The sequence below is a fragment of the Haliotis rufescens genome, unplaced genomic scaffold (genome assembly GCF_023055435.1).
Source record: "Haliotis rufescens isolate VD_foot unplaced genomic scaffold, xgHalRufe1.0.p SCAF_2, whole genome shotgun sequence".
Classification (NCBI taxonomy): Eukaryota; Metazoa; Mollusca; class Gastropoda; order Lepetellida; family Haliotidae; genus Haliotis; species Haliotis rufescens.
In genome coordinates, this window is record NW_025963890.1 from 21,696,952 (window position 1) to 21,723,707 (window position 26,756).

At 40.3% G+C, this 26,756-nt stretch overlaps 1 protein-coding gene and 18 non-coding genes across 19 annotated transcripts in view; 9 read left to right on the top strand and 10 right to left on the bottom strand.

Moving 5' to 3' along the window:
- The first annotated feature begins 358 nt into the window (after positions 1–358).
- Trnay-gua lies at positions 359–451 on the top strand. The gene is made up of 2 exons: positions 359–395; positions 416–451. It is a non-coding gene; the product is annotated as a tRNA-Tyr (tRNA).
- A 187-nt stretch (positions 452–638) lies between these two features.
- On the bottom strand, positions 639–762 carry Trnal-caa. Its single transcript has 2 exons — positions 725–762; positions 639–684 (listed from the first exon to the last, which is right to left on the bottom strand). It is a non-coding gene; the product is annotated as a tRNA-Leu (tRNA).
- Positions 763–1,328: 566 nt separating this feature from the next.
- Trnay-gua lies at positions 1,329–1,421 on the top strand. Its single transcript has 2 exons — positions 1,329–1,365; positions 1,386–1,421. It is a non-coding gene; the product is annotated as a tRNA-Tyr (tRNA).
- A 187-nt stretch (positions 1,422–1,608) lies between these two features.
- On the bottom strand, positions 1,609–1,732 carry Trnal-caa. The gene is made up of 2 exons: positions 1,695–1,732; positions 1,609–1,654 (listed from the first exon to the last, which is right to left on the bottom strand). It is a non-coding gene; the product is annotated as a tRNA-Leu (tRNA).
- A 566-nt stretch (positions 1,733–2,298) lies between these two features.
- Positions 2,299–2,391, top strand: Trnay-gua. Its single transcript has 2 exons — positions 2,299–2,335; positions 2,356–2,391. It is a non-coding gene; the product is annotated as a tRNA-Tyr (tRNA).
- Positions 2,392–2,578: 187 nt separating this feature from the next.
- On the bottom strand, positions 2,579–2,702 carry Trnal-caa. Its single transcript has 2 exons — positions 2,665–2,702; positions 2,579–2,624 (listed from the first exon to the last, which is right to left on the bottom strand). It is a non-coding gene; the product is annotated as a tRNA-Leu (tRNA).
- A 565-nt stretch (positions 2,703–3,267) lies between these two features.
- Positions 3,268–3,360, top strand: Trnay-gua. Its single transcript has 2 exons — positions 3,268–3,304; positions 3,325–3,360. It is a non-coding gene; the product is annotated as a tRNA-Tyr (tRNA).
- A 187-nt stretch (positions 3,361–3,547) lies between these two features.
- Trnal-caa lies at positions 3,548–3,671 on the bottom strand. Its single transcript has 2 exons — positions 3,634–3,671; positions 3,548–3,593 (listed from the first exon to the last, which is right to left on the bottom strand). It is a non-coding gene; the product is annotated as a tRNA-Leu (tRNA).
- A 565-nt stretch (positions 3,672–4,236) lies between these two features.
- Trnay-gua lies at positions 4,237–4,329 on the top strand. The gene is made up of 2 exons: positions 4,237–4,273; positions 4,294–4,329. It is a non-coding gene; the product is annotated as a tRNA-Tyr (tRNA).
- A 187-nt stretch (positions 4,330–4,516) lies between these two features.
- Trnal-caa lies at positions 4,517–4,640 on the bottom strand. Its single transcript has 2 exons — positions 4,603–4,640; positions 4,517–4,562 (listed from the first exon to the last, which is right to left on the bottom strand). It is a non-coding gene; the product is annotated as a tRNA-Leu (tRNA).
- Positions 4,641–5,206: 566 nt separating this feature from the next.
- On the top strand, positions 5,207–5,299 carry Trnay-gua. The gene is made up of 2 exons: positions 5,207–5,243; positions 5,264–5,299. It is a non-coding gene; the product is annotated as a tRNA-Tyr (tRNA).
- A 187-nt stretch (positions 5,300–5,486) lies between these two features.
- On the bottom strand, positions 5,487–5,610 carry Trnal-caa. The gene is made up of 2 exons: positions 5,573–5,610; positions 5,487–5,532 (listed from the first exon to the last, which is right to left on the bottom strand). It is a non-coding gene; the product is annotated as a tRNA-Leu (tRNA).
- A 566-nt stretch (positions 5,611–6,176) lies between these two features.
- Trnay-gua lies at positions 6,177–6,269 on the top strand. Its single transcript has 2 exons — positions 6,177–6,213; positions 6,234–6,269. It is a non-coding gene; the product is annotated as a tRNA-Tyr (tRNA).
- Positions 6,270–6,456: 187 nt separating this feature from the next.
- On the bottom strand, positions 6,457–6,580 carry Trnal-caa. Its single transcript has 2 exons — positions 6,543–6,580; positions 6,457–6,502 (listed from the first exon to the last, which is right to left on the bottom strand). It is a non-coding gene; the product is annotated as a tRNA-Leu (tRNA).
- Positions 6,581–7,146: 566 nt separating this feature from the next.
- Positions 7,147–7,239, top strand: Trnay-gua. The gene is made up of 2 exons: positions 7,147–7,183; positions 7,204–7,239. It is a non-coding gene; the product is annotated as a tRNA-Tyr (tRNA).
- A 187-nt stretch (positions 7,240–7,426) lies between these two features.
- Positions 7,427–7,550, bottom strand: Trnal-caa. The gene is made up of 2 exons: positions 7,513–7,550; positions 7,427–7,472 (listed from the first exon to the last, which is right to left on the bottom strand). It is a non-coding gene; the product is annotated as a tRNA-Leu (tRNA).
- Positions 7,551–8,116: 566 nt separating this feature from the next.
- On the top strand, positions 8,117–8,209 carry Trnay-gua. Its single transcript has 2 exons — positions 8,117–8,153; positions 8,174–8,209. It is a non-coding gene; the product is annotated as a tRNA-Tyr (tRNA).
- A 187-nt stretch (positions 8,210–8,396) lies between these two features.
- Positions 8,397–8,520, bottom strand: Trnal-caa. Its single transcript has 2 exons — positions 8,483–8,520; positions 8,397–8,442 (listed from the first exon to the last, which is right to left on the bottom strand). It is a non-coding gene; the product is annotated as a tRNA-Leu (tRNA).
- A 211-nt stretch (positions 8,521–8,731) lies between these two features.
- LOC124112012 (poly [ADP-ribose] polymerase tankyrase-like) overlaps positions 8,732–26,756 on the bottom strand; it is an 80,943-nt gene continuing 62,918 nt past the window's right edge. The window contains exons 39-50 of the mRNA XM_046471981.2: positions 26,472–26,641; positions 25,660–25,765; positions 25,282–25,451; positions 24,406–24,550; positions 22,827–22,948; positions 21,701–21,797; positions 19,364–19,541; positions 18,641–18,748; positions 17,385–17,578; positions 16,803–16,886; positions 16,040–16,175; positions 8,732–14,173 (exon numbers count right to left, since the gene is read on the bottom strand). Coding sequence (XP_046327937.2) covers positions 14,034–14,173; positions 16,040–16,175; positions 16,803–16,886; positions 17,385–17,578; positions 18,641–18,748; positions 19,364–19,541; positions 21,701–21,797; positions 22,827–22,948; positions 24,406–24,550; positions 25,282–25,451; positions 25,660–25,765; positions 26,472–26,641 — 1,650 coding nt within the window. The 3' untranslated portion in view covers positions 8,732–14,033. The remainder of the gene's footprint in view (positions 14,174–16,039; positions 16,176–16,802; positions 16,887–17,384; positions 17,579–18,640; positions 18,749–19,363; positions 19,542–21,700; positions 21,798–22,826; positions 22,949–24,405; positions 24,551–25,281; positions 25,452–25,659; positions 25,766–26,471; positions 26,642–26,756) is intronic.

Here is a 26,756-nt window from a genome sequence, read left to right on the forward strand (position 1 = left end):
ATGCAACTCTCGATTGTCACGAGGTTTGGGCTTGCCATATGGTCTTCACACGTTTCAAACAAATAACAGTGTTGCACGTTCAGGTTGTCTTCACGTGGTGGAGCATGATTTTAAGGATTAGGCTCTCTGTTAAAAGATACCATACTGACCGCTGGATATTTCAACTTGTCCGACTGGAGATTGGTGTAAGGAGACATATTTGTATGTGAGATTAAAATGAACCTTCAATAATATTAAGCAGGTTGCTGCCCATAACACACTGTCGCCCAGGAGGAAGTAGGTGAGCAGTCAAGCGAGGAAAGTCCTATTGATTTGAGAGAAAATCAGCCTAGCTATTAAACCAACTCTGATGTCAGCACCCGTGATAGCTCAGTTGGTAGAGCGGAGGACTGTAGTGGCAAGGCTGTAATTGGCAATCCTTAGGTCGCTGGTTCAAATCCGGCTCGCGGGACAACTTTTTGTATCAATCACCAATTTATGAAGAACGAACATCGTTTCATTTGCATCTTTGTACCATTAATCACATTTTTACGTACCAGTCTTCCAAAATGATACCAGGACTCGCACATGTCTGCTATTATCCAAATCAAGGCAATATGCTTTAGGAAAGGCCATGTTTGAAGGGAGAAAAAAAAGTGTGTCAGAAGTGGAATTTGAACCCACGCCCACATTCGTGGACCAGAACACCCGTATGTCCACTATGGGAGAAGGTCTGATGCAATACCTTGAGTCTGGCGCCTTAGACCGCTCGGCCATCCTGACAACGATGTTGAAAGTGATAACTCTACGCTTTTGTAGAGACAAACCATGGACAAACATGTTGCCGTTTTTCAGTCATGTTGATTCTACCTACAACCCTGCATGCATTTGGGATAGTTTCAGAGCTACTCATTTCATCATTCAATCTGTGTTCTTGTCAATTTCACGCCTTTCCGTTTCAACGTAAGGGATGTGATGGATTGACTCTTCATGCAACTCTCGATTGTCACGAGGTTTGGGCTTGCCATATGGTCTTCACACGTTTCAAACAAATAACAGTGTTGCACGTTCAGGTTGTCTTCACGTGGTGGAGCATGATTTTAAGGATTAGGCTCTCTGTTAAAAGATACCATACTGACCGCTGGATATTTCAACTTGTCCGACTGGAGATTGGTGTAAGGAGACATATTTGTATGTGAGATTAAAATGAACCTTCAATAATATTAAGCAGGTTGCTGCCCATAACACACTGTCGCCCAGGAGGAAGTAGGTGAGCAGTCAAGCGAGGAAAGTCCTATTGATTTGAGAGAAAATCAGCCTAGCTATTAAAACGAACTCTAATGTCAGCACCCGTGATAGCTCAGTTGGTAGAGCGGAGGACTGTAGTGGCAAGGCTGTAATTGGCAATCCTTAGGTCGCTGGTTCAAATCCGGCTCGCGGGACAACTTTTTGTATCAATCACCAATTTATGAAGAACGAACATCGTTTCATTTGCATCTTTGTACCATTAATCACATTTTTACGTACCAGTCTTCCAAAATGATACCAGGACTCGCACATGTCTGCTATTATCCAAATGAAGGCAATATGCTTTAGGAAAGGCCATGTTTGAAGGGAGAAAAAAAAGTGTGTCAGAAGTGGGATTTGAACCCACGCCCACATTCGTGGACCAGAACACCCGTATCTCCACTATGGGAGAAGGTCTGATGCAATAGCTTGAGTCAGGCGCCTTAGACCGCTCGGCCATCCTGACAACGATGTTGAAAGTGATAACTCTACGCTTTTGTAGAGACAAACCATGGACAAACATGTTGCCGTTTTTCAGTCATGTTGATTCTACCTACAACCCTGCATGCATTTGGGATAGTTTCAGAGCTACTCATTTCATCATTCAATCTGTGTTCTTGTCAATTTCACGCCTTTCCGTTTCAACGTAAGTGATGTGATGGATTGACTCTCCATGCAACTCTCGATTGTCACGAGGTTTGGGCTTGCCATATGGTCTTCACACGTTTCAAACAAATAACAGTGTTGCACGTTCAGGTTGTCTTCACGTGGTGGAGCATGATTTTAAGGATTAGGCTCTCTGTTAAAAGATACCATACTGACCGCTGGATATTTCAACTTGTCCGACTGGAGATTGGTGTAAGGAGACATATTTGTATGTGAGATTAAAATGAACCTTCAATAATATTAAGCAGGTTGCTGCCCATAACACACTGTCGCCCAGGAGGAAATAGGTGAGCAGTCAAGCGAGGAAAGTCCTATTGATTTGAGAGAAAATCAGCCTAGCTATTAAAACGAACTCTAATGTCAGCACCCGTGATAGCTCAGTTGGTAGAGCGGAGGACTGTAGTGGCAAGGCTGTAATTGGCAATCCTTAGGTCGCTGGTTCAAATCCGGCTCGCGGGACAACTTTTTGTATCAATCACCAATTTATGAAGAACGAACATCGTTTCATTTGCATCTTTGTACCATTAATCACATTTTTACGTACCAGTCTTCCAAAATGATACCAGGACTCGCACATGTCTGCTATTATCCAAATGAAGGCAATATGCTTTAGGAAAGGCCATGTTTGAAGGGAGAAAAAAAAGTGTGTCAGAAGTGGGATTTGAACCCACGCCCACATTCGTGGACCAGAACACCCGTATCTCCACTATGGGAGAAGGTCTGATGCAATACCTTGAGTCTGGCGCCTTAGACCTCTCGGCCATCCTGACAACGATGTTGAAAGTGATAACTCTACGCTTTTGTAGAGACAAACCATGGACAAACATGTTGCCGTTTTTCAGTCATGTTGATTCTACCTACAACCCTGCATGCATTTGGGATAGTTCAGAGCTACTCATTTCATCATTCAATCTGTGTTCTTGTCAATTTCACTCCTTTCCGTTTCAACGTAAGTGATGTGATGGATTGACTCTCCATGCAACTCTCGATTGTCACGAGGTTTGGGCTTGCCATATGGTCTTCACACGTTTCAAACAAATAACAGTGTTGCACGTTCAGGTTGTCTTCACGTGGTGGAGCATGATTTTAAGGATTAGGCTCTCTGTTAAAAGATACCATACTGACCGCTGGATATTTCAACTTGTCCGACTGGAGATTGGTGTAAGGAGACATATTTGTATGTGAGATTAAAATGAACCTTCAATAATATTAAGCAGGTTGCTGCCCATAACACACTGTCGCCCAGGAGGAAGTAGGTGAGCAGTCAAGCGAGGAAAGTCCTATTGATTTGAGAGAAAATCAGCCTAGCTATTAAAACGAACTCTAATGTCAGCACCCGTGATAGCTCAGTTGGTAGAGCGGAGGACTGTAGTGGCAAGGCTGTAATTGGCAATCCTTAGGTCGCTGGTTCAAATCCGGCTCGCGGGACAACTTTTTGTATCAATCACCAATTTATGAAGAACGAACATCGTTTCATTTGCATCTTTGTACCATTAATCACATTTTTACGTACCAGTCTTCCAAAATGATACCAGGACTCGCACATGTCTGCTATTATCCAAATGAAGGCAATATGCTTTAGGAAAGGCCATGTTTGAAGGGAGAAAAAAAAGTGTGTCAGAAGTGGGATTTGAACCCACGCCCACATTCGTGGACCAGAACACCCGTATCTCCACTATGGGAGAAGGTCTGATGCAATACCTTGAGTCTGGCGCCTTAGACCTCTCGGCCATCCTGACAACGATGTTGAAAGTGATAACTCTACGCTTTTGTAGAGACAAACCATGGACAAACATGTTGCCGTTTTTCAGTCATGTTGATTCTACCTACAACCCTGCATGCATTTGGGATAGTTCAGAGCTACTCATTTCATCATTCAATCTGTGTTCTTGTCAATTTCACTCCTTTCCGTTTCAACGTAAGTGATGTGATGGATTGACTCTCCATGCAACTCTCGATTGTCACGAGGTTTGGGCTTGCCATATGGTCTTCACACGTTTCAAACAAATAACAGTGTTGCACGTTCAGGTTGTCTTCACGTGGTGGAGCATGATTTTAAGGATTAGGCTCTCTGTTAAAAGATACCATACTGACCGCTGGATATTTCAACTTGTCCGACTGGAGATTGGTGTAAGGAGACATATTTGTATGTGAGATTAAAATGAACCTTCAATAATATTAAGCAGGTTGCTGCCCATAACACACTGTCGCCCAGGAGGAAGTAGGTGAGCAGTCAAGCGAGGAAAGTCCTATTGATTTGAGAGAAAATCAGCCTAGCTATTAAAACGAACTCTAATGTCAGCACCCGTGATAGCTCAGTTGGTAGAGCGGAGGACTGTAGTGGCAAGGCTGTAATTGGCAATCCTTAGGTCGCTGGTTCAAATCCGGCTCGCGGGGCAACTTTTTGTATCAATCACCAATTTATGAAGAACGAACATCGTTTCATTTGCATCTTTGTACCATTAATCACATTTTTACGTACCAGTCTTCCAAAATGATACCAGGACTCGCACATGTCTGCTATTATCCAAATGAAGGCAATATGCTTTAGGAAAGGCCATGTTTGAAGGGAGAAAAAAAAGTGTGTCAGAAGTGGGATTTGAACCCACGCCCACATTCGTGGACCAGAACACCCGTATGTCCACTATGGGACAAGGTCTGATGCAATACCTTGAGTCTGGCGCCTTAGACCGCTCGGCCATCCTGACAACGATGTTGAAAGTGATAACTCTACGCTTTTGTAGAGACAAACCATGGACAAACATGTTGCCGTTTTTCAGTCATGTTGATTCTACCTACAACCCTGCATGCATTTGGGATAGTTTCAGAGCTACTCATTTCATCATTCAATCTGTGTTCTTGTCAATTTCACGCCTTTCCGTTTCAACGTAAGTTGAGTGATGGATTGACTCTCCATGCAACTCTCGATTGTCACGAGGTTTGGGCTTGCCATATGGTCTTCACACGTTTCAAACAAATAACAGTGTTGCACGTTCAGGTTGTCTTCACGTGGTGGAGCATGATTTTAAGGATTAGGCTCTCTGTTAAAAGATACCATACTGACCGCTGGATATTTCAACTTGTCCGACTGGAGATTGGTGTAAGGAGACATATTTGTATGTGAGATTAAAATGAACCTTCAATAATATTAAGCAGGTTGCTGCCCATAACACACTGTCGCCCAGGAGGAAGTAGGTGAGCAGTCAAGCGAGGAAAGTCCTATTGATTTGAGAGAAAATCAGCCTAGCTATTAAAACGAACTCTAATGTCAGCACCCGTGATAGCTCAGTTGGTAGAGCGGAGGACTGTAGTGGCAAGGCTGTAATTGGCAATCCTTAGGTCGCTGGTTCAAATCCGGCTCGCGGGACAACTTTTTGTATCAATCACCAATTTATGAAGAACGAACATCGTTTCATTTGCATGTTTGTACCATTAATCACATTTTTACGTACCAGTCTTCCAAAATGATACCAGGACTCGCACATGTCTGCTATTATCCAAATGAAGGCAATATGCTTTAGGAAAGGCCATGTTTGAAGGGAGAAAAAAAAGTGTGTCAGAAGTGGGATTTGAACCCACGCCCACATTCGTGGACCAGAACACCCGTATCTCCACTATGGGAGAAGGTCTGATGCAATACCTTGAGTCTGGCGCCTTAGACCGCTCGGCCATCCTGACAACGATGTTGAAAGTGATAACTCTACGCTTTTGTAGAGACAAACCATGGACAAACATGTTGCCGTTTTTCAGTCATGTTGATTCTACCTACAACCCTGCATGCATTTGGGATAGTTTCAGAGCTACTCATTTCATCATTCAATCTTTGTTCTTGTCAATTTCACTCCTTTCCGTTTCAACGTAAGTGATGTGATGGATTGACTCTCCATGCAACTCTCGATTGTCACGAGGTTTGGGCTTGCCATATGGTCTTCACACGTTTCAAACAAATAACAGTGTTGCACGTTCAGGTTGTCTTCACGTGGTGGAGCATGATTTTAAGGATTAGGCTCTCTGTTAAAAGATACCATACTGACCGCTGGATATTTCAACTTGTCCGACTGGAGATTGGTGTAAGGAGACATATTTGTATGTGAGATTAAAATGAACCTTCAATATTATTAAGCAGGTTGCTGCCCATAACACACTGTCGCCCAGGAGGAAGTAGGTGAGCAGTCAAGCGAGGAAAGTCCTATTGATTTGAGAGAAAATCAGCCTAGCTATTAAAACGAACTCAAATGTCAGCACCCGTGATAGCTCAGTTGGTAGAGCGGAGGACTGTAGTGGCAAGGCTGTAATTGGCAATCCTTAGGTCGCTGGTTCAAATCCGGCTCGCGGGACAACTTTTTGTATCAATCACCAATTTATGAAGAACGAACATTGTTTCATTTGCATCTTAGTACCATTAATCACATTTTTACGTACCAGTCTTCCAAAATGATACCAGGACTCGCACATGTCTGCTATTATCCAAATGAAGGCAATATGCTTTAGGAAAGGCCATGTTTGAAGGGAGAAAAAAAAGTGTGTCAGAAGTGGGATTTGAACCCACGCCCACATTCGTGGACCAGAACACCCGTATCTCCACTATGGGAGAAGGTCTGATGCAATACCTTGCGTCTGGCGCCTTAGACCGCTCGGCCATCCTGACAACGATGTTGAAAGTGATAACTCTACGCTTTTGTAGAGACAAACCATGGACAAACATGTTGCCGTTTTTCAGTCATGTTGATTCTACCTACAACCCTGCATGCATTTGGGATAGTTTCAGAGCTACTCATTTCATCATTCAATCTTTGTTCTTGTCAATTTCACTCCTTTCCGTTTCAACGTAAGTGATGTGATGGATTGACTCTCCATGCAACTCTCGATTGTCACGAGGTTTGGGCTTGCCATATGGTCTTCACACGTTTCAAACAAATAACAGTGTTGCACGTTCAGGTTGTCTTCACGTGGTGGAGCATGATTTTAAGGATTAGGCTCTCTGTTAAAAGATACCATACTGACCGCTGGATATTTCAACTTGTCCGACTGGAGATTGGTGTAAGGAGACATATTTGTATGTGAGATTAAAATGAACCTTCAATAATATTAAGCAGGTTGCTGCCCATAACACACTGTCGCCCAGGAGGAAGTAGGTGAGCAGTCAAGCGAGGAAAGTCCTATTGATTTGAGAGAAAATCAGCCTAGCTATTAAAACGAACTCTAATGTCAGCACCCGTGATAGCTCAGTTGGTAGAGCGGAGGACTGTAGTGGCAAGGCTGAAATTGGCAATCCTTAGGTCGCTGGTTCAAATCCGGCTCGCGGGACAACTTTTTGTATCAATCACCAATTTATGAAGAACGAACATCGTTTCATTTGCATCTTTGTACCATTAATCACATTTTTACGTACCAGTCTTCCAAAATGATACCAGGACTCGCACATGTCTGCTATTATCCAAATCAAGGCAATATGCTTTAGGAAAGGCCATGTTTGAAGGGAGAAAAAAAAGTGTGTCAGAAGTGGGATTTGAACCCACGCCCACATTCGTGGACCAGAACACCCGTATCTCCACTATGGGAGAAGGTCTGATGCAATACCTTGAGTCTGGCGCCTTAGACCGCTCGGCCATCCTGACAACGATGTTGAAAGTGATAACTCTACGCTTTTGTAGAGACAAACCATGGACAAACATGTTGCCGTTTTTCAGTCATGTTGATTCTACCTACAACCCTGCATGCATTTGGGATAGTTTCAGAGCTACTCATTTCATCATTCAATCTGTGTTCTTGTCAATTTCACGCCTTTCCGTTTCAACGTAAGTGGAGTGATGGATTGACTCTCCATGCAACTCTCGATTGTCACGAGGTTTGGGCTTGCCATATGGTCTTCACACGTTTCAAACAAATAACAGTGTTGCACGTTCAGGTTGTCTTCACGTGGTGGAGCATGATTTTAAGGATTAGGCTCTCTGTTAAAAGATACCATACTGACCGCTGGATATTTCAACTTGTCCGACTGGAGATTGGTGTAAGGAGACATATTTGTATGTGAGATTAAAATGAACCTTCAATAATATTAAGCAGGTTGCTGCCCATAACACACTGTCGCCCAGGAGGAAGTAGGTGAGCAGTCAAGCGAGGAAAGTCCTATTGATTTGAGAGAAAATCAGCCTAGCTATTAAAACGAACTCAAATGTCAGCACCCGTGATAGCTCAGTTGGTAGAGCGGAGGACTGTAGTGGCAAGGCTGTAATTGGCAATCCTTAGGTCGCTGGTTCAAATCCGGCTCGCGGGACAACTTTTTGTATCAATCACCAATTTATGAAGAACGAATATCGTTTCATTTGCATGTTTGTACCATTAATCACATTTTTACGTACCAGTCTTCCAAAATGATACCAGGACTCGCACATGTCTGCTATTATCCAAATGAAGGCAATATGCTTTAGGAAAGGCCATGTTTGAAGGGAGAAAAAAAAGTGTGTCAGAAGTGGGATTTGAACCCACGCCCACATTCGTGGACCAGAACACCCGTATCTCCACTATGGGAGAAGGTCTGATGCAATACCTTGAGTCTGGCGCCTTAGACCGCTCGGCCATCCTGACAACGATGTTGAAAGTGATAACTCTACGCTTTTGTAGAGACAAACATAACATATTACAGACTCTATTGACATGATCATTCAGACAAAGTTGCTTCCAGGAACAATTCATAATTTCAAAAGGGATGTAAAAATGCAAAACTACAGAAATACAGAGTATGGACAATGTATTAAAACATTAGCTGACATAGGGTGATCTAAAAACAACACATGGAGGCAAACATCTAGTATTTATTCAGCAAATTGATTTATGGTTCAAGGTACTACTGCTAACATTAGGCAAAGTATAAGTCTCAACGTTTTCTTCACATCAAAAGTCTCACATATTTACCTACACAGTGTCAGCTGTAAATAAAACAACTGAAAATGTGTTAAGACAAAATGTTCAGGTGATACTTTACTGAATTCAGATTAGGACACAACAAACATATTTGAAGACAATTACCTAATAAAGTCAAAATGTATGCCTAATGTTCATCAAGGACCTGAATTTCTAAATGCTGTTTTCAGCTTTTCATTGAATGCGTCACTTGGTTTTTGTCAAAAGAACCTTAGAACAAGCACTAAAGTTATTGAATAAAATCAGTATCAAACAATCTATGGCAGTGAGTCCTCTGTTAAATAGAATGTATAAAAGAATATGTGTTGAAAATGCACACAAGAATTTCTGAATAAATATCATTTATATTCAATAGATTAGTCTTACATGGAAGTCACGCTTTTAATATGTGAGTTTAATTCTAGTTGAGGTGATCGAAGTAAGAAATATGTGTAAACTCAACTTCACTTGTGCATCTGAAGTGTGCAGGATGAAAACTACTGTAAATAAAGCAACATCTCCACTTGGCACAACCACAGAGATTTAAGGAAATTCATCTTATACATTGACTTGAAGGAAAAAACCCTTGTTAAAACGATTTGTTTATAAATCACAGTGGAACAAGTATATGATATTCAAAGGCTTTCATGGCTGGGCAAACCTGACATCCATTTAAGATTCGAAATAAATATTTTTGCATGTACAGAATTGATGTCACATTGAATTTAGATATTTTGGTACAAGGATTTCATATGAAGACTTTTGTCATTATGTAACGAAGCAATAAACAAATAATCAAACCTTCATAAATGTAAAATATTATTGCATGTGCAAGACAATATGCTGTAGAGTGGTGTTACTCCTGCTAAGATTAACCCATCTCAAAGGTTAACTGAATCCTAAATCTCTGAATGCAATTTATGAAGGATGTCTTACTGTGTCTTCTGTTTCTTGCACACAAACAATATGCAGCCAGGCTACATTAATAGGCAATGTAAGCTCTGGTAACCAGGTAAAACTATTTGAAATATTTTCATTCATGACACCATTTACCTCTCTCTTTCACTGAAGGCTCAATATAAGTTTTCCATGATGGCACACAGTTCCTTTCGTTAAACAAACACATACCAGTGGAGAAAAGCAGATGGCAACATCCTATTGGTGAACAAAATATGCACCAATCAGTCATTGAATGAACTTAATCGCCAACCAGTAATTATTTTGTTTATTTTGTTGAGCATCACAAGGTAAGGCAAAGCTGATGAAACAAAATAATATTCACGCACCTTTCTTGCAAACAAACTCAGCCTTGTCAAATGGCAATAAGTCGATAACCATCACAACAACTGTAAAATGTATAAAAGGCTTATCAAGCAGATAAAGGCTTGCATGGAAAATACATGAAAAATAATATAATTCAACAAGAAATAGTTTGTGAAAAAAGTAATGTAACAATCATCACTGAAGATAAGTCCATGATATATAAATTTTTAGTTTGTCATGTGTAGTGATCACTTACAAGTGTGTTAGCTTTGGAGAATCCCTTTACTTGAAATTGCATGACCATGCATGTCAAACACAAACCACTTTATTTGTTATACATTGTACCTAAAATAATCATAAACATACTTAAACAGTATGTTACCCTAAGATTTCATTTGTGAACATATCAGAAAGAGACTGTTCATGTTGGAGTTTATGTGTCCAAAGCATGTGAAAAGTGTTATGCTTTAGGAGCATTGTGGGAAGCAAAGTGGGTCATGTGTAATGATTGCGGAGCATAGCGGGTCATGTGTCAAGATTATGGAGCATGTTATGTGTTATGCCTGTGGGTTGGAACAAGTTGTGTGATCTGCCTAAGGGTTGGAACAAGTTATGTGTTATGCCCTGTAGGTTTGAGCAGGTTGTGTGTTATGCTGGAGTAGGCTGTGTGTCATCCAACTGGGGTGAGGATTGAGCAGTTAACAATATTACGTTTAAGTCTTAATATTGTAATATCAGTCACAGGCAGCTGCTGCACATCAAGTTGTAGACATAGTGAAATGCATCCTGCTGTAACCTAACAAAGCACTTGATTGGTCCCAGAGCCGAAACTATTTTTTTCTTTTACCTTAACAGTTGCTCGACTTCAATGAATGAGACACTCCCAATCTGTCCTGAATAGAGTCATCACAATGGACTTGTTCAATGTAGGTATATAGCTTCTTTGGTCAGCTTCTTTGGTACCCTGTTACCAAAGTGAGTGAGTGAGTATGGCTTTATGCTGCTTTGAGCAATATTCCAGCAATATCACGGCGAGGGACACCAGAAATGGGCTTCAAAGTGAAAAAATACCATACATCATGAGGATACTGCTGTTGTTAGAACAGGGACCTACCATTATGATAACCAACAGCACATTGATGTCTATTTTCCAGAATATAACCCAAACCATGCAATTCAACTTTCACAAAGTAAAAGGTTATCAAATTTGACAGGAAATGGCCATCTAAATAGACACTTCTACACAAAAAAGACATGTGATTATGGTTGATAGTAAATAATGTGTGTCTGATATCTAAGAGGGTTCTTGGCAGTTTGTCCACTTTTCACTTGCTTTAAGCACTCACTACGCTGAAAAAAATAATGACTGACTAAACGCTAAAACCTGTCTGACTTGGAACAACTGCCCTTTAGGACTCTGGAGGATCCCACTTGGGACAACTTAAATATCAGCCAGAGCATTGATGTTTCAATAAAGTCTACAATAACTCCATGCAACAACATGGGATATTTAATGCATGAACAGAATCTTGCTCGTCACACATTAAGTACATGTATGTACAAATGGCAGACACTCCCTATCACAATGATCAGATACCAATTCTCATTATCCTGTCAAGGCCTAACATACATACACCAAACACAATCATACCACAGGATCTTCTGACATTAGAAAATGCATAGTCTTCATCATGATGGGCATAGTCAACATTCTAAGACCACAAATATGGCCGCTGAAATGATGCATCATTGAATAGACATACCACTACTAAATAAAATTCTTTAAGGGGACTTAGCTCAGGTCTGCTGTCATTCCTAGCAAGCTTATACAAGTCATTCAAAACACACTCAAATTTTGTAACTGTGATCAATCTTGCAGTTAATGATTGCTCTAACTAAACAGACAACCTAGGGTTTGGGCTGACTTCATGTGGGAAGCTTTGTCTCCCTCTCCTCTTTACATGAGTAGATAGAGAGTAGATAGAGAGTAGCACTCACTTGCCCCTCCACCTCCACAGAGTCAGGTGCAGTGTCCTGGGTCATGTTCAACATGATCATCTTACTGTCTTATTGTTCTGCCATGTAAGACTGTAGAGCTAAGATTGCTTTAAGGACCACATAGGTGTCTCTTATTCCTCCATGTGTTAAGACCTCATACCACATGGGTGTTTTTATTCCTCCACGTGTCATGTCCTTATACCAGATGGGTGTTTTTATTCCTCCACGTGTCATGTCCTTATACCACATGGGTGTCTCTTATTACTCCGTGTGTCAAGACCTCATACCACATGGGTGTCTCTTATTACTCCATGTGTCATGTCCTCATACCACATGGGTGTCTGTTATTCCTCCACATGTCATGCCCTCATACCACATGGGTGTCTCTTATTCCTCCACATGTCATGCCCTCATACCACATGGGTGTCTGTTATTCCTCCACATGTCATGCCCTCATACCACATGGGTGTCTCTTATTTCTCCACATGTCATGCCCTTATATCACATTGCTGTCTCTTATTCCTCAGTTCATACAAGCAATCCAGGTGTATTGTGATAGTCATGACAATGTCATGGTGTCACTGTGATATTCAGTTTATACAACACTTACAAAGTGCTGCTAATAACGAACACTATTCCTACAAAACATACACTTCATAACTTTTAACCATGTGCCAACAGATGAGAATGCTGCCAAACAAATTTCTAATCTTTCTTAGCCTGTATCAATTCATTTTCTTGTTTTACAGATAAGTTATGCAAGACGGAAACACACACAAATATGTTACCCGGTAATTGATTTGTGAATATGGCTATTGAACATTGCCTTACTTGATATTTTTTTCTAGAGTATTTTTGCAGGAAATTATCTTCAAATCAACTTTAACAAGATTTGCATAATTTTGCCTCTTGAACATTGAAATACTCAAAATCTGTAAAACAACAAATTAAGTGTCTTCCTCTTTGATATATATTCATTGGTCAATTGTCACTGAGGAGATAAAATGTTCCCAAAATATGTGAAATCTGGAAAGTTTTCACAAAACCAAGTCATATATTAATAAAGCAGAAATTGGAAACAGAAAACAATCAACACATCAAAATAGTAAATGATCACACACGCAAACAAATGTTGCTGAAAAGAACCTCAAGCTCACAATTTGCATAACCCCAAACCAATATAAACAAGCAAAACATTTCTATAATGAATAGACACATTTTCCCAAGCATTCACACCACAGACCAACATATATGAAACTTGATTAATATGTTTCATCAAAAATGATTTCTCAAAGAACAAAGCTGCTTAGGCATCATAGTAAAAGTCCTGATACAAATATTCTAACAACTTTATGATGCCCTTATACATATGATTGTTGTGGCTCCTGTTATAACACAGACTTATGACCATCGTAGTGCTATAGACTTTTGTGTTCTATGCTTTTTTCACATGGTGTTACAGGCTTAAAGTGGTCAATGAAGTTTTTATGTTCATAGTCATATTGGCTTACAATGGTTTTTGGTGTTATAGAGTTTTGGACGTTTTATATAGGTATGGTGGTCAAAGCATTACATGCTTATAGTGATGACAGTCCTAAAATTGAATGATGATCGCAGTCTCATGATTTACGATGATCATTGTGTTATAGACCTACGACGATCGTAGTGTCATAGATGTACAATGAATGTAGTGTCATAGACTTATGATGATCGTAATGTTATAGACTTACAATGATAGTAGTGTTATATAGACTTATGATGAATGAAGAGTCGTGGACTTAGATGATCATAGTGATGTAGACTTACGATCATCAGTGTCGTAGACTTACGATGAACAGGACCTTGATATCATGTCTCCTATTATCTATCAAAACAAGCTATTTAGTCACGGAAACACATCTCCAGACCCTCATAATGAAATGTTGTGCAATGGGGAGCTACTTCCTTCTCCACTGAATCAGGTAGCGCAAGCATGCCTGGCCCTCATCGTACACCACAAATTCATTATGGTAATTACTGACGTACTCGTTGTTGTAGTGATATTCATACTTCTTCTCACCAAGTGGCATCACGCACCCTGAAACATTAAGAAACACCAGTAACACTATTTATTATCACTTATATCACCATACAAGAAACATTGGGGAACAAGCATTTTCTATGAAACATTAAGAAACACCAGTAACACTATTTATTATCACTTATATCACCATACAAGAAACATTGGGGAACAAGCATTTTCTATGAAATTTTCAATAGAATTAATACTTTTCCAGGTGCATAAATATTTTCAATATGACGGCCATATTTAAGTTAGAAATTAACTTTTGTTGGAAATTTGTTTCTAGAATAATGCAAAGTACCCCTTTCACCAGTATTGTGATGTCAATATCAAAATTGTTTATTTTAAGTGTTCCCTAAATTAACACATAATACATATTCCCTGATTATACACATTATCTGATAATACATATTCCCTGATATTCCCTGATTACACACATTATCTGATAATACATATTCCCTGATATTCCCTGATTACACACATTATCTGATAATACATATTCCCTAATATTCCCTGATTACACACATTATCTGATAATACATATTCCCTGATATTCCCTGATTACACACATTATCTGATAATACATATTCCCTGATATTCAATGATTGTACATGTTGCTACATGTTCCATAATTATGTATGTTTCCTGATATTCCCTGATTATAATTATTCCCTGATAATCCCTGATCATAAATATTCCCTGATATTCCCTGATTATAATTATTCCCTGATAATCCCTGATCATAAATATTCCCTGATATTCCCTGATTATAATTATTCCCTGATAATCCCTGATCATAAATATTCCCTGATATTCCCTGATTATAATTATTCCCTGATATTCCCCGATCATAAATATTCTCTGGTATTCCCTGATTATACATGTTCCCACATATTCTGCCATTTTCCCTGATATTCCCTGCCACATATTCCCTGATTAAACATATTCCCTCAAATTCCCTTATGATACATGTTCCCACATATTCCCACAGATTACCTCATTACACATGTTGTTCCTACATATTCCCACATATTTCCACATATTCCTTGATTAAACATATTCCATAGCATTCCCTGATTATACATGTTCCCACACATTGCCTGATATTCCCTGCTATTCCCTGATTTTAGATATTCCCTGCTATTCCCTGATCATAGATATTCCCTGATATTCCCTGATTATAGATATTCCCTGCTATTCCCTGATCATAGATATTCCCTGATTATAGATATTCCCTGATTATAGATATTCCCTGCTATTCCCTGATTTAAGATATTCCCTGCTATTCACTGATCATAGATATTCCCTGATATTCCCTGATTATAGATATTCCCTGCTATTCCCTGATCATAGATATTCCCTGATTATAGATATTCCCTGATTATAGATATTCCCTGCTATTCCCTGATTTTAGATATTCCCTGCTATTCCCTGATCATAGATATTCCCTGATATTCCCTGATTATAGATATTCCCTGCTATTCCCTGATCATAGATATTCCCTGATTATAGATATTCCCTGCTATTCCCTGATTTTAGATATTCCCTGCTATTCCCTGATCGTAGATATTCCCTGATTATAGATATTCTCTGCTATTCCCTGATTTTAGATATTTCCTGATATTCCCTGATCATAGATATTCCCTGATAGTCACTGATTTTAGATATTTCCTGGTAGTCCCTGATCATAGATATTCCCTGATATTCCCTGATTTATTGACTCATTGTATCATTTAGTTTTGGTACATGACCTCCGAAGACGATACTCAATCTGTGGCCGAGCCACGTGATGCACCTAATGTTCAGTGAATCATTGCACCCCTATACATATACAGATATACAGATGCAGGGATCCACAACACAGTCAGGTGTAATACATACCTGTTGGTAAACAGACATCATGCTTTCCATCTGGCCTCGACTTTCCAATGGTGTGGACACTGTCAAATCCTTTCTGTCGTTTATCAAGGTTTTCTGAATACCCATTGACAATTACCTTTTGGTTGCCAAGTGACACCTGTACAAGAAAGAATTGGGAATATATGATTGTTGAAAGAAAGACATAAGAGACGGACCGTTTGATATTTGGGGGGTTGGGGGGCGGATTAGGATTTTATCCAAAAAGAAAAATTGACTTGAAAAATGCCTAAAAAAATAGTTATGCTTCTGATTGTTGGAAAAAGAAGAATTTGTACGCCACAAAAAATACATTACTTCAAGACGCTTTTTTTCAAACAATATATTTAGTGTCATAAATTTAAACAAAACGTATCTGGTTTTGTAGATGTAGCTGAAAAAATATACAAATAAATACATAAAATCCCAGCACACACAAGCCGAAAGAATATCAAATGGTGGGTCCTGATCATCATAATTTCCTACCAACCATGATGTAGTGATGTCTCGATGCAGGTCTGACATTCACTACTTCGGTAAAATTGATGCTACAAGCTTCTATACAATCCCTTCCACATGAACACCAAAAATCATGAGGAAAATTCCAGAAATCTACTCTAAACACAAAAGTCCTCGAATTATTTCTAAATCTGAAAAACAAAGGAATACTTGGTACCCTTAACAGTGATGACATTTCAGGTTAGTTAAAGACACGCTGCAGTAACGTGATGTAAGTCTTGTCTCCTACCTCAGCCAACAGCATGAAGAGTGTCTTGCCGTCACTGCTGCAATATCCCGCACTCTTTTCAAATGTGTCAGAGAAGTAGATACCCTGCAAGGCAATAGCAAAGGCTACATACTATGTCACAATTCCTGTTCTGGGTAAGACAATAGGTCCCAAACAGCCTAGGTAGTTGTACGTGGGGACTACATGGATCAGAAGGTCAGCCTTGTTGACTTGGATGATTCCATGTCGTTGAATCTCAAATGTGTCATTGTTGCTCCTGATGTCAGTCACTGGATTGTGATTAGTTACAGGCTGCTGTGATAATATAATAATGTGCATATTCAATAATGCACCAAATCCTTGCCGTAACGCGTGCTTAAATCGCTACATTATTACTCCCGGGGAGTATACAACACAAGCCGTCTGTGAGGAGCTGGAAGATTAACAGCCACATTACCAACTTGTGTTTTAGCCATGGAGTTATATTACTATTGTCATTAAACAATATCAGTCCTGTGGGTACGAGGGTCGTACTCAGGACCCACCCGACCCGAGTACCCGAGTTACGCGTCCCCTAATACCCGGTAGCTTCCCACCACTAACCTTGCCATACAGGTGCCCTGTGATGGGTGCATCCGGGGGTGCAATTACAAGACCCCTGTGGAGAATGCTGATGAGGTTGGCGACGCCGGTGCCATGCCAGAGAAGTCGATGATTGCCAAAATTCTTCTTATCCATCCTTTCCTGTTCCCCTGGAACCGCAACTCTGTAGATGGCCTCGACCTCTGCGTAGTCCACTGGCAACAGTGAATATACACCACTGAACATTGGATGACGACTTAGAGAATAGCCAATGATCTATGAGCAACTACAGAGTATCTTTCACAAGTAAATGAATGGTGTAAGCCACTTCAGCATTCACTCACAACGACACTTGATCTGTAATTTTCGAGTACCAAGTAGGTTCTTCTATATATAACTCCTTGTCAATGCAACAGAGAAAATGAATAAAAATCTTTGAAATGTCAACCCTACAGGGACACTTCACAGACGTCAAACTATTGTTCAGAAGACGTAATACTATACTCAATTTCCGACATCATTAACAATGACATCATATTCTATGCTTAGAAGAGCATCACACTCGATCTGTCCACACTTATGGGTAATATATTACTCCTAGATAAACTCCTGATTAGTCACATGTCACCTACCCGTCAAAGATTTAGTTTTAAATGAAGAGTTTGTTCAGAAATATGCCCAATATCAACAGTTCATTGGCAGTGGTGAAAAAAATTAATAGTTTGTTTTGTGGAAAATACAAAAACGTCAATTAATTTGTGTTAATTATTCCTGCCAAAAAACATTTGCACCAGAAACGTATAAAAAGAACCGTTCTGACTTTCCAAATCAGATCATAGCTGACCTCACCAATATCTATGTTTACCATTGATCCCATATCTTAGCAAGCTCTAGCTACCCTAATAACAAGTTACAAGCACTTCTGGTTTAATGACGTCACTTTCGGAGCATTGGAGTATTACTTTTAATCATAGATTCCCATGCCTTCACCTTCCTTAATAACATAATTAAATCACATCACTTGAAAACATGGTACATGGGTACTCAAGTCCATGTTTATCTACTAGCTATCACATTAAGTACTAGGCTTTTTCCTACCTTCATAAAAAAGTGACCTTGCCATTTGCACACCTATTACATATTTTGAGTCCATCATAAATCATTGCAAACAATTTTTTCACCCTGTATAGTAATTTCAGGGGGCAGCTAAATAAGCTTTTGAAATGTCAGAGACTTATATAAAGGACATGGTGACAGTAACAGCAATCACTCCTTACCTGAGTTGTTGATGTAGCGGAGGATGTACTGCGACTCCACAACGTCTTCAGACAACAGCTGTAACCTGCATCCCACAGACTGATACACATAGTCTAGAGGGTTCACTTCTGGAACAACAGACATCACCAACTGAAGTGCACCCTAGACTATGTTTTATTTCTTAACGCACAGCATCATCGCATGTATTTCGAAAGGTGATTGATCATAATTCACGGTTAGGTTCCACTTCCTATATTACAAGACCAAAATCAAAGTTCAAAATTTAGTCTTTATAATAATCTTACACATACAACAGAAAACTTATTTTTGCTTTCTCCAAATGCAGCTTCATTTTTTCCACTTTCTCTGAAGCTAGGTATGAAATACACATACAAAAAAACTAAGAGCCTATGGAGAACAGTACAGACATTGTCATATGATGAGTGAATGAGTGAATTGGGTTTAACTCCATTTTTAACAGTATTCCAGTTATATCGCGGCGTGTCAGCTCAATGTGGGAGGAAAGCCCTAAGTGATGCAGGTCTCGGACGTTCACCGCTTCGGAGAAACCCATGAGCACAGGTATGGTGTGACAAACCTAGAAACATAATCTGGGTGAACCGGGATTTGAACCCACAATCATAGGTTTCTGGTGTGCCCAAAGGACACAACTCTGCACAGCGAATTGCGGTGCCTTAGACAACTGGGTTACCCGTGCCCCCTTGTCATATGATGACCCTGACCTTTCTCTCTATACATGGCGCCCAGGAGCATCCTGCTGGCCACTTCATAGTCCAGGAGATTGGAGACCAGACGGATCTGTTTCTTCAGATCATGGAGCTGGTCCAGTGGCCTAATCTTCTCGTAAGCAAAACCAACCTGTGGTATGACTTGGTAGTACTCACTGCTGAGCTTAGCTATCTGCAATGATAATTAGTGAGTGAGTGGTTTGGGTTTAATGCCTCTTCAAACAGTATTTCAGTAATATCACAGCATGTCAATTGATGTGGGAGGGACGCCCTAAGTGAAGCAGACATTTATTTGCACTTTTGTGAAAATCATGAGCATGTGCATAGTAACATGTTATATTTGGATTACACTTTCTTAGTAGAAAGCAAAATTCGAAATTTTCCAATAAATTGTACATTTATATACTTATACAATACCTCACACGCAAATTCTAGAATTGTATTGGGTGGTGTCCCATCTGAGGTTTCAAATCCCACACACTCAGAGTGAGGCACTTACCGGTAATTGCCAGCACACCAAGTCAGCATCTAACTCACCTACACCTAGGAGGCTCCTACAACAATGGAAGTCTGATAACTGGTACCCTAGATCACATACTTTGTGTACCCTTCTGATAAGTTTAAACTGGCACGTCACCCATGGCAGAATGCTCTGAATACAAAATGCCTTTTAGACAGGGTCAAATGTTATATATGATATGTTTGGGATGATACTTATCTGAGGTGTACACAAAGTCTGTGTTCTCCTTGTCTATTAATGTTTATAGAGCTGACAAGCCAAGAAATATAAGAAGGGCAAGTCTTAGGTTAAGGGACACCTATGACAACTATTGTCATGCATGTGAAATATCCATCCATTTCTTCCTTCGATCCTTCTGTGGAATTGTGCTTGAACAAAGCCTCCAGATTTTAAAAATATTTCATCCAACACATTCCACTTTTACTACCCAAACAATCCTGTGCATAGCGATCTACATGACATGATCAAATGACTACCCCTGCCACAACATTCTCTCACAGCTAACAGGCTAGAGGATGCCGGGATGGTCAGGGGGGCATATGGCTTGTAAGATAGGATAAGTACATAAATATACAATTTAATGTAAAATTTACAAAGTTTTAAACTTCTATCTCACACTATGCATTTATACCATGGCTGGACAGTGGGGCACTGATACCCTACCCTGCATAGACTACAAACATGAAATGAAATGAAATTTGAACCAGTCAAATGAACAACAAAGCAGGGTCGATCCTGCAGAAGTGAGGTAATATTTCCGAAACTCTGCATTGTGAAACACTGTCACGTACGAGGTCAAACTGAAAGTTCGCGATAATTCACTTTGATGTATAAATCAATGTTGATCTACTCACTGTCACATCTTCGACAGTAGGTAAAGAGTGCTGACCGCCTCGCATTAGGTCTGTCTGTGTTGATTCCAACCCAGAGAAAAATCCTGACACGTGAAATGCAAAACATCCCTGCACTGAATGATGTATCCTTGCCCAGAATGGTATCCTTTGCTTTCATGGCTGCACAAAGTTTGTAGTGCGGCGATGATCGCAAGAGCACAAGGGCAGGCAAACCACTCTATGTTCTTGCCTAGCACGTGGTGGAAAGCTTATAGTGGAAGAGACAGCCAACTTGGGAACACGATTGAGGAAGGCCCATGTTCTGCGTCCTTAGACTTAGACTGCCATTCAATATTATGCTTATGGAATATGGTAACTAGGAAAGGCTTCCTCCAAGAGGTGGGAACATGAACAAAGGCCACGGCAGTCACAGCAATGGTCCTGAGGGTCCGTATGTCTACAAGTTAAGCAGGCCAGGCATTGAACTTAGTCTGTTCCCGTCTTCTTCATTAGTATCGTGGGTGTTATAATCAATAAGGAAGTAGCCTACCACAAATTAAACAACAAAAATGTATTCGCTAATATTCCAAAAACACCTCTCTCTGTGTTGCGATGAGAAAGGGAATGATGTGGTAGGGGTAGTCATGTGATCATGTGTAGGTTGCTATGCATGGGTTACAGTGCATGACACATTTGTTTGGGTGGTAACCATGGTGATTCTGGGATGTGTTTGGGTCAACATTTGTATAAGCTGGAATCTGTTCGCCCATACTTTATCATAGGCTTACGATCAATGTAGCACTAAGATCGCTTTGTGGAACGGGGCCAAGGAAAATTTTTCCAAGCACGTTTCCACAGAAGGATTTTAAGAAAAAGGGAGAACTGCATAGTGTGAGATAGCATAAGTTTAAAAATTGATTTTATCAGCATGTACTCATGGTAGCATGGAAACAAAGTTACAACACATTGGAACATTACTTCTTCACAGTTAGCCTGGTACTTCTCCTTCTTCTCCACAGTTTGGTCTTCTGACCTATTGATCGCCCGATAATCAGACACTTCGTCCACAAGCACACTGAAACAGAAGATCAGGGGCTTCACAACATCAGCAGTTAGAAAGTGGGTGGGTACAGGTTTTAATGAATTATAAAATATTGCCTGGAGACATTTTTAGTTCATGCCATATTCCCACAATCTGGGTCTTGGCCTATTAGCCTTACACATGCACTCAGTTTAACAGTGTGGACATAGCTCTGTTCGTTTACTTATTGGGCTAACAACCCAAATGTCTTGGGTCCCAGTCAGATGGATTCTCACAAAAACTTCTTGCTTGTCTCCGTGACATGTGACTAGTCAGAGTTCGTCCCCAAAGAAGTTGTGGTGGTGTTGAATTCTAAAGGAACTCCAAACAATTTGGGGGGGACCACAACACAGGGTCAAGTGAACAATTATTTCCTTGTTTTTGTCAAACCTGAAGTCAAACTATATTTTCCAGCTTTGTGAGTAATAGACCCATTTCCCCAACCCCACCCAACCACCCCACTCCCAAATATCAAATGGCCCCTAAGTGATGTCAGTAGGTGTCGTTAAACAGTAACACAGTAGTCAACAATATTCCAGCAACTCCGGTAAATAATTGAGTCTGGACCGAGCAAACCACAACACAGCAGCATGATGACATGTAACTAGTCTTGTCACCAGCCTGAGACACATGACAATCCATGGTAGGATAGGTCTTCAGCAACCCATGCTTGTCGTAAGAGGTGACTAACTGGACATGTGGTCAGGCTCGCTGTCTTGGTCACAATGGCATAGATCGATGCTCATGACGTCAATCATTGGATTGTCTGGTGCAGACTGGATTATTTACATACCGCCCTAATATAGCTTGAATATTGCTGAGTTCAGATGAAACAACAAACAAACAAATAAACAAACCAAGCCTGGTCACCTCATGTTTTAGTTGACTCCGACAACAATCAGAGCTTACTGGAAGAAGACTTCCTGATTAAGTCACTATACCATTATATTTTGCTGGTTTATATTACACTGATCACGGAGAGGAGAAACACTTCAAATACTATTGACGGCCTTACAAACTTACCTTATCTTCTGGAGCAGTGACCTGGCCTTGAGGAGGCGTTCTCTCTGCATACATCCAAACGGCATCAGGCTGGTGTCCATTGGTTCCTTGCTTAAAGCTGCCTTCAAGGACTTGACATTGGTCTGAGAATAAAAGCCATTGGTTAGATCTTTTCAAAATGTTCATACCTCACACGATTAACACACAAGTGCCATTTCTCAAAGGTGAGGCAAAATGGGGCTTAATGTTGTTCTAACTAGTAACGTGCATGCACGTGTATGAGTGTGTTGCATGTGTGTGTTGCCTGTGAGTGTGTAAGTGTGTGAGTGTGTAAGTGTGTGAGTGTGAGTGTGAGTGTGAGTGTGAGTGTATGAGTTAGATAATATTAATTGTACTTTTATGCAAAACTGTTGAATGATTTCCCTTAGGGTTGGGATGGGTAACTCAGGTACTTGGGTCAGGTGGGTACTGAGAAGGACCCGGGTACCCACAGGACTACCCAGACCCGTGGTTAGTCACGTGATATATTGTTTAATGACAAAAAAATTCTAGAACTCCATGGTTACACTACAAGTCACTAATGTTTGCATTTCTTTCTGATCTTTACATGTTTGAATAAAGATAAAACTTTAGTCAACTTCAGTGTATTCATGACCAGATAGTTTTATATGTGTATCTAAATACATTTTGTCAAGGCTACGGTCAAACTATTCCCAATTGGACATTTTGTACCCAACTCTTGAGACCTGCAGCGGGTACCTGTGTTGGTCGGATAATAGGGGTCTGGTTCCCAGGTAGTTATTTTGGACATGCCCCAGCGCTAATTTCCCTGTATACCTCTATAGTAAAGGGTGAATTTTGCACAGTTTGTTTACAAGTGCATCTACAGCAATAAAACGTACACGGGAGGGGGGAGAGGGAGGGGGGGGGGGGGGGGGGGGGGGCGGTTGGGTAGCCTAGTGGTTAAAGCGTTTGCTCGTCACGCCGAAGACCCAGGTTCGATTCCCGACATGGGTACAATGTGTCAAGCCCATTTCTGGTGTCCCCCGTCGTGATATTGCTGGAATATTGCTAAAAGCAGCATAAAACCATACTCACTCACTCTAATTTTTGGATTATTACACCGACAAGCAGCCAACTGAGCTACATCCATGAGCTACGAGTGCAAAACTAACTACCACATTGCATTCTAGTGTTCCTTATGCATGTTATGGTGAAGTGTCTACTTAAATTCATTTCGGTCAGAGCTGATGCAGATCAACAGGGAAATACAATTTGAGGGGTGACTTTTGCGTTAATTCCAATTCACATTAAAACTACCCTGGTATGTCTTGAATGGTGTTTGATGTGTACACAGTAGGACGACTGATCAATCTGGAAAACCTCAGTCAAAGTCATCTTAATTAATATTAATTTCATTAAATTTTACATTTATATCATCAACGTTAATTAATGTTTGGTTATATTTCCAGTCTCAATATCTTAAAGAAAATTCTGCTGAATTCAAGTATCCTAAAAGGATATATCTATAAAAAACATTAATTCATGAAATATAATCACGTGAGAAATTCATGACAAATAATCATGTGAGGTTTCTTACCAGCTCCTCCACAAGATCTCTGATATGGGATGGCAGTTTGGATTTCATGGTCGACTTGTTCTTAAATTCAACATCCGTTTGAGTGCGGCCTTGACGTCTCTCCTTATTGTGAACAATGCGATACTTCCTTGGTTTGTTCTCAAAACTACAAAACATTGTAACAGAGAATTAGCTGTGCTTTCATTCTCTTTAACAGCACTATCACAAATTGTCAGCTAAATGGACAGCATTAGGTCTTACATGTTCATTACTTTGGTAAACCCATGGGTAGTATACAGAATGGGGGTTCTGGACCACTCTGTCCTGAACCGGACAGGGTGTTCCAGAACAACCATTCCTTATACTACTCCATGAGCAAGATGGTGAATACAAGCTAAGGATCATTATCAAGGGGATCCACATCCACAATCAGCAGATCCTGGCAGCTAAGGGATGCAACTCTGTACAGAAAACAGCAGCACCCAACACCACTGAACATGATGCAAACTGTCATTGGATCCACACATCTTCTGAACACACACTGCTCTGAACAGTCACATGACACAGAGTTTAAGGCTGAATTAAAGCCCAAAGTGTTGCAGATGAAGGACATTTACCACACTGGTAAAACCAGAATTTGCGGGGACAAACTAAGCATCTTAGCAGGATGAATCCACCATAAATCCCAGTATGAGCAGATCCTGGCTGGACCAAAGGATACAATTCTTCACAGTGAATTGTTGTGCCTTCCTTTTGAATATTCCCTTCCACAGTGGAGAAAAAAATATTCTTTTCCATTTTGTATCATGATCTTACAAAAACTAAACATATTGCCAAAGTATACGCAGTAACGTGAAAATGCAAGAGACATTCAAAGTTTTTACAGCAAAAAATAACCTTTTAACATCTGTCCACTTGTTTCCGGTTTTGGCCCGGAATATTTTACAGAACTCCTTGACAGCCTCCTCCTTCACTTGGTACGGAGTGTGCTGATACTGTCCGCTGTCCCCGATACGCCCCCACCGCGTAAACAGGATGAACAGGTCCTTGCCTGGCTGATGAACAAGCTGAAGAAAATAGAGGATAAAGTGGCTGAGGTTTTAGTGACATGACCACTTCAAGATGTTATTATCAAAACACAACTACGAGGTTTTGGTTGAAAAGGCAAAACTTTGAGCAAGGGAAAAGCCCAAGGGCCGAAGCACCAAACAGAATCCATACAAAGGAACAATGCACCCAAAGGCCAGCCTTGCCCTATGCAAACTTGTCAATTACCTGAATCTGGTAAAAGTTGTACAGTCCATACACTCCCAAGTTGACGTCGACCTTGGTAAGAAGGACATCATAGAGCATGTCCTGTTCCTCATCCTTCTCCAATGTCCTGAAATCACAACAGTCGGAAACAACGGTAACCTTCTACTTCATAAACCTCTCTCCTCTACACATGTTAGGTCTAAATGCTTTTACATTTTTCCAATTTTTGTAGACCTCTTTGCTGTCCTCATTCTTGTTTACCTCTTTACTGTCCTCATTCCTGTCAACCTGTTTACTAGAACCTTATTCCTGTAGACCTGTTTACTGGAACCTCATTCCTGTAGATCTGTTTACTAGAACCTTATTCCTGTAGACCTGTTTACTAGAACCTCCTTACTGTAGACCTGTTAACTAAAATCTCATTTTTGTAGACCTGGTTACTGGAATCTCATTTCTGTAGACCTCTTCACTAAAATCTCATTCCTGACCTGTTTACTGAGGGCCTAATGTCTCTCTGTTTACTGAGAATCTTCTTTTTAGAGATCTGTTCACTGAGAACCTCATTCCTCCAGACATATTTATTGAGAATCTCATTCCTCTAGACCTGTTTACTGACCTTATTCCTCTCGGCCTGTTTTATGACCTCTTGGCCTCATTACTGCAAACCTTTCAATACTGCTTTGTTACTGAAGGTCGGTATCAACATGGGAATCTAAGCACAATTGTCACATGTTCTATACCCATAACAGTTGTCTTCTTAATCTTTACACACAATCAGAACAACATTCATAACATAATATGGGACTTATGATTAATCATGTCACTGAACTCACCCATTGGAAACAGTACAGTTGGAGTCAATCTTGGCTACATACTCCTCTTCAACGTCCATTGGCTTCCCAACCTTCTCAACCAGTCTCTCAGCATCTTCATGGAAAGACGGAGTAGGGGTGGACCATTTCATGCTGTCCGTCACAGTGCTGGACTGATATTTCGGCAGTTTCTGCAGAAAGATCAGTGTTATAATCACACATCACAACACCACACATTCACAATCTAACTCGTTGGAAAGAAATAACAAGTAGTAGGGTGAGAAGAAAATACTGAAGGGTGAGGTG